Source organism: Chinchilla lanigera, unplaced genomic scaffold (genome assembly GCF_000276665.1).
Source record: "Chinchilla lanigera isolate Chin_1 unplaced genomic scaffold, ChiLan1.0 scaffold00105, whole genome shotgun sequence".
Taxonomy (NCBI): Eukaryota; Metazoa; Chordata; class Mammalia; order Rodentia; family Chinchillidae; genus Chinchilla; species Chinchilla lanigera.
Genome location: NW_004955506.1, coordinates 823255 through 829477, shown reverse-complemented (window position 1 = coordinate 829477; position 6223 = coordinate 823255). Strand labels below are relative to the sequence as shown.

General features: G+C 55.8%; 1 protein-coding gene across 1 annotated transcript in view; it reads right to left on the bottom strand.

Moving 5' to 3' along the window:
* Positions 1-5970, bottom strand: part of LOC102021265 (secreted and transmembrane protein 1A) — a gene marked incomplete in the record, with an annotated part of 8639 nt that extends 2669 nt beyond the window's left edge. Inside the window, 3 exon segments of the mRNA XM_013506143.1 lie at positions 1-224; positions 1100-1245; positions 5901-5970. Of these exon segments, the coding sequence (XP_013361597.1) occupies positions 1-224; positions 1100-1193 (318 nt within the window).
* Between the last annotated feature and the right edge of the window lie 253 nt (positions 5971-6223).

Here is a 6223-nt window from a genome sequence, read left to right as displayed (position 1 = left end):
GGACTGGATCACCAGCCGGGCCTGGCCCCCTCGCACCTGGAGCCACCACCCTCCCTGGAGGAAGCTTCCCGGGGTCTCCTCGCTGAAGATGGTCCTGGTCTTGCCGTGGGCGCTCAGCTGGACGGTGATGTGGGTGAAGGCGTTGGAGCTGTTGCAGGCCAGCACGGCCCGCCCACCCCTGGACACGGACACCACACCCTCCGTGCAGGCAGGCCTGTCCCACCCTGTGGGGGGATGGTCACCTCAAGGGCAGGCCCTGGACAGGGGCTGGCTGCTCTCCTGGGGGCCTCCAAGGACACAGTGAGCTTTATTTGCCTGATCAGACTGCAGCAGCAGCACACAGCTCCCGTGTAGCAGGAGCAGAATCGGTGCGTGGAGAGGGCTGGTGTGACCAGGCTGGGAGCCCCTGCACCTGTCCCCTTGGGCCAAGCCAGCTGGTCTGCAGAACATTCCCGCTGTCCCCTTCCCCCGTGTGTCCCATCAGGAGGGTGTGGGGTATGAGGTGGGTGTATGCGTCCTGGGGGACCTGGCCCTGAATTCCTGCTGTCCTGGGTTGGCCACCAGTGACCATGACACTGGTGTCATTAAAGCTGCTCTGGGATGTCCCTGAGTGACTTAAGCGAGCCCCAGAGCTGGAGAGCTGTGTTGGGGAAATCTCTGGGACCCTGTCCACTGCAGACCGGCTTCTGGCCACCTGAGTCTCTGGTCCTTGAAGGCCCAGTAGGTGCAGACGCTGCTGGGCAGGGCTGGGTCTGCGACTGGGATGGCAGTGGCCCTCAGTCCTGTGGAGCCGCACCTTCCCTGGCCCAGGCCCGGGCCCCCACTCCCGGGTTCCCCTCCCCTTAGAACTGGACCTGGTCTTGCGTATCCCCCTCACAGGGCTCTGACAGTGACCGCCAGCCACTGCTGGGGACGCCTGTCATCTGCCATCCTTGGAGCATGTGGCCTGCCCTTCCTACCCGGGACACCGGCCCTGCTTCTCTCTGATGGCACCTGGGTGTGCAGGGTCCTGGCCACGTCCTGAGGCCTGGGTCTCCCATCCCCCCTTCCTGGTCCCCTAGGCCCTCCCTCTGCAGAGAGGGGGGACCCCGAGACCTACTTCCATTCTGAGTACTCAGGGCGGTGGTCAGGAGCAGGAGGGCCCCAAGCATCCTGAGGACCAGGCTGTGAGGCGTCAAGGGGCAGGTGTGCATGGCTGCTGGTTGGCAGAGGCCTCCGGGGTCCCTTGTCCTTGTCCTGTAGACACTGGAGGAAGAAAGCACAGGGATCAGAGGCCATGGGCTGCTGCAGAGGCTGATGGGAGCAGCACAGCCTGGCAGGGCCTGACACCCCAGGTCCCTGAGTCATCCCGACCAGCTGTGCTTGTGATGCCCATGCCTCTGCTGGACCCTCGGCCCTCAATGCCCGACCTTGGATCCTGTCCCTGTGCTCCAGGCAGTGTGAGGTGCTGGCAGTGAGAATCCACGGGGAGGTGGCAGAGCCTCTGCCCTTCGGGTCCTGCCGCCCAGCTGTCCTCAGTGTGCTCTTCCTATGAGCTCTGTGCCAAATTAGCAAAACTGCCTGGATGGCCTCCCTGGAGGGTCCAGCCCAGGACACCTGCACCCTCCAGCCCTGACACTGCTCTGACCTCTGTTCTCTACCCAGTGGTCTCTTTGGCCAAGGAGGCTGCTGGCTTTAGGACTCCTCCTGGATATTGTAGCACTGGCCACCTTGCCTTGTGATAGCAAGGTCCTGGGCAGAGCACCTTCTCTGTGACCTGGAGACTGAGGTTTTACTTGGTCTGAAACAGCAACAAGTCGAGTCTCAGGTTGCTCCCCAGTATGTTTGGGCCGGATGGTGAGTGTGGAATTTGCTGTAATTAGTTTGACCGGCTAAAGGTTGTGGGTTTTTTTTTTCCTGGTTAAAAGCATTTTTTCCAGTTAAAAGTATTTATCAGTCACTTGGCCATTTGTTGAGACTTGGGTATTTTTTCAATTAAGAAGCTTTTTTATTTTTTATCTTATTTATTTATTTATTTATTTTTGGGAGCAGAAATCGAACTCAGGACTTTGCCAGGCAGGCACCATTCTACTGAGCTATACCCGCCAGCCTCAAACTTTTTCTTTTTGTTTTTAGGCCATTTCACATTCATAGAAATATTGATGGGAAAGTACAGATGGCTCCCACACATCTCTCAGCTGACCTGGAATGAGATTTTCCCTGTTAGGTGTATTTTATAGGAGCTCGCATGGTGTAGATTGCTACAGCTTGTCCTGTCACCCAGAGCCTGTGCCCTCGGGGCTCATTCTAGGCTTGGAGGCCTGTAAGGCATGGGGCGCACTGCCATGTTCACCCCCACCCAGGTCTTCTCTCTCACCCTCCTTTCCATTGCCCCTCACTCTCTCCACAGCTGCCCTTCTAGAATGTCACATAACTGGGACAGTTTAATTTCAGCTGATTGTTGTTTTTTGTTCTGTTTCTTGAGACAAGGTCTGGCTACGTAGTTCAGACTGGTCTTTTTTTTTTTTTTCCTTTTTGAGACAGGATTTCACAATGTAGTACAGGCTGGCTTTGAACTCACTTTGTAGCCCTGGCTGGCCTCGAACTGGCAGTAATCCTCCTGCCTCAGCCTTCCAAGTGCTGGGATTACAGGCATGTGCCACCATGCCTGTTTTGAATCTTGTTTTTATTTCAATTTTATGGGCTCAGGTGGAGGGCTGGGGCAGCAGAATTTCACAGACTTTCTAGAGCTTGAGGGCAAGGGCCTCCAGGCAGGTGCTGTACAGGGGGCAAGTGGGGCTAGGGGAAGCACTCTTACCCCTTTGAGGGTTGCGGGTAGGGCACCTCCTACCCTTGGGTCCCTGGGCACCCAAGCCTGTTGCTGTCCATCTTCTCTGCTCCCACCTAGTGGAGACAGGGGAGTCTCGAGTGAGGGAGGAGGCCAGGGCCCACACAGGCTTCCAGGCCAGTTTAGACAGCAGGGACAGGTGGGAGCCAGAGTCTAACACAGCTGGTGTGCTTGTCTCTTGATTGTGTGAAGACCTCTCCCTGTCTCTACCTCACTGCCAGGAGGGTGGCTTTTTTGTCATTAAATGTATCCCACACGTTCCTTGTAAAAGAACCAGCAAGAGAGAAAAGTGGGAGGAAGGAGATGCCCAGGTAGAGCCAGGGCACACTCTGTCATGACCTTTTTTGGGCTGCACATTGCATTTGCCAACCCTTTTTCCATTTTTCTTAGGAATTTTCTCTCTTCTTATCTGAGACCTTTATGTGTTAAAGAAGCACATTTTGCGGCGGGGAGTGGGGGGGTGGTGGGCTTGTTTGTCCCCCAGTCTTTCATTGCTCCTGTTTTCTGGAACAAAAAGACTGTAAATATTAATGTCTGCATCTATGTTTTCCTTTAATGTTTCAAAGTTTTGTTTTAAAGTGTTGTTTGTTTAAAAAGTATCCTTAAAAAAAAAAGGCCTCGAGGCCAGATGTGCTGGCCCACATCTATAATTCTAGCGCAGGGGAAGCTGAGGAGGAAGGATTGTAAGCTTGAGGTCACTTGGGCAACTCAGTGACTTATAGAGGCCCTGTCTCAAAAATAACAAATGAACAAAAGGCCTGGCAGGTCCTGCAGAGCCTGTGGGTTGTCCAGTGTTTGAATCCACCCGACAGTCATTCTGTAAACAGGGAGCAAATGAGTTGCGGTACCATTAAGTGGAATTCCCGTCCCCAGTGCCACCCCTTCCTTGGAGCCCTGCTGGCAGCCATCTCTCAGCTGTCCTCCAGCTGATGCTAGGGCCACAGTTTTGGGAGTGGCTTTGTCATCATCCTGATACCTGGCCAGGCAGGTGGCCTGCTAGCTCTTCATCTTCCCTTAGATCTGATTTCTTTTTGTCTTTTTGAGACAGGGTCTGGCTAAGCAGTTGTTATGGTTTATGTCTGTGTGTCCCCCCAGTGCCTCACGCCGACATGGGGCAGGCTATTAAAGTTGAATGATTGTGGGTGTGAGAGTTATACCCGCCCTGGGGTGGATAGTTTGCATATGTAAGGGAGAGGAAGAAGCTGCTTGAGGGCATTCCTCCCGCATTCCGCCCCGGTGTGAGTTAATTGTTGCTTTTGCTGTGCTGCCACCCTGAGATGCAGCCCTCTGCAATGTGCCACTCTGCCTTATAATCATGCCTAGTATGGATTGAAACCTCCACAAACTGTAAGCGAAATAAACCTTTCCTTCCTTAATTTTGGGCGTGAGGTATTTTGTCCCAGCAGCGAGAAAAAAGTAACCAAGACAGCAGTTCAGGCTGGACTTGAGCTCACTTTACAGCCCTGGCTGGTCTCAAACTCACAATGATCCTCCTGCCTCAGCCTCCCAAGTTCTGGGATTACAAGTGTGTGCCACCACACCCAGTTTAGAGCTGATTTCTGACTAGAACATTAACATTATTCTGGACCACCCTTTCTTGGAAACAGGAGCTTTGTGAGCTGCCCAAACCAGCCCAAATCAGTCTGAACTACACAGAGGCAGCAGGCAGCCTTACCCTTCCTGCCTCTGCACATCAGCCTGTTGGCCATTGCCCAGATCAGTTAAACAGCTCAGGGTTCTGTGCCACTGGGAACCTTCTTGGTTCTGGAAAGAGGCATGGCAATTCCTCCACAGGCTGCAGCTTGGTAAGATCTGCTCCACACAGATCTTATCCTTATGATACTTTTGCAGAACATTTTTCCTATATTGGAAGGTTCTGCCAGAACTTTCAACATGTCCTCCACCAGCCTTACTGCCATGGACAGGGATCAGTCCCCTACCTCTCCTTCCTGCTGCCCCCACACCTGGCCTGCTCCTGTACCAGGAAAGAAGTGGGCCCTGCCTGGGGCACTCTGCTACCCAGCTCCCTTAGGGGCTGGAACCTCGACCAGACCTACTGTGCTTTCAGTCTTCTCTCCCTGCTCAGGCACAGCCTCACGCCTGCACATTGGCAGCAGGAGGGGGACAGCACAGGGCCATGGGCATGGCTGCAGGGTGTGCCCCAAAGGCTCGGGCTCAGCCACGCAGGCTCCCCCAGGTCTTGGTGGGACTCCTTCGCAGGCCCTGCCTCTGCTCCCTGGGGGGCTCTTATGATTCCATCATCTGACTCTGGGGCTGGAGCCAGGACCAAGCTGGAGTTGGGAGCTGGGCGGTGTGGCCAGCGAGGGCCCGTCAGGAGCGGCAGTGAGCTCAGAGCCCGCAGCCCCACTGGAAGCACAGGGAACTGGTGGCAGAACAGGGTCTGGAGCTGAGGGGCAGAAGCGGGGCCGACTCACCAGGCAGGGGACGCAGCTCTGCTATCACCACCATCTCTGACCAAATGCCCCTCCTAACAGGCTCCCGAGCTCTCAGAGCTGTTCTGTAGGAGCAGCTCACAAATCTCTGTACGTGACTGCCCCTGATGACCTCAGTATGTGATGTCAAAGCCACCCAGGGCCCTATCCACAGAGTCCAGGACAAGAAGGCTTCTCATGAGAGCAAATACACCAGTGACACTATGAGTGTACACATGCTTGTGCATGCATGTGGGTGCGCACAGATCTGTTCGAACAGTGTGAAGAGTCCAGGAACACAGCACCCCCCCTGGAGAGGTCAGGGGCAGCTCCATCCTATCCTGGGGACACCACAGTGCCGCCTGTGCCCCTCCCAGAGCTCAGATGAGGCCCCGAAAGAGATGCAGGTCTCTTGGCCACCACACCCGGACCACCTGCCCCACGCCCCTGCCCATGCTGTGCCTGGCTAGCCTCTCTGGACCTGCCTTGCTCCCTGCTCATCTCTGAGGCAACAGGTGGTGGGGGCTGAGGGCCCCAGAGGTGCCACAGCCAGGGACCCTGCGTGTCACCCTCTCAAAGTCCCCAACCCCTGGAGCACCTGGTCCCCTGAGTCCTCGCCTCCTGCCCTCCCAGCCACTCACCTGCTCCCTGCTCCCGCAGAACCTCCAACTCCTCCAAGGCCTTCAGCTTCTGAGCCTGTCAGCCAGAGGAAAACTGAGGGAGGGACTGCAGGGGGAGGGGCTGGGAGGAGGAGGGCAGGGCTGTTCTGGCCCGGGGAGGAAGTGCTTCTGGGAAGAGCAGCAGTTTCAGGAATCTGCCTGTGTGCACAGAAGGCGCCAGGAGTTTCCTGAGGCTGCCTGTGTATGCTAAGGTGTTTCTGTTAGAAGCTGTCAGCAGCTGCTCACAGAAAGAAGGCAGGCAGATGTCCAGGAGAGCAGGGCAGGGCTGGTCCTTGGTCGAGGGC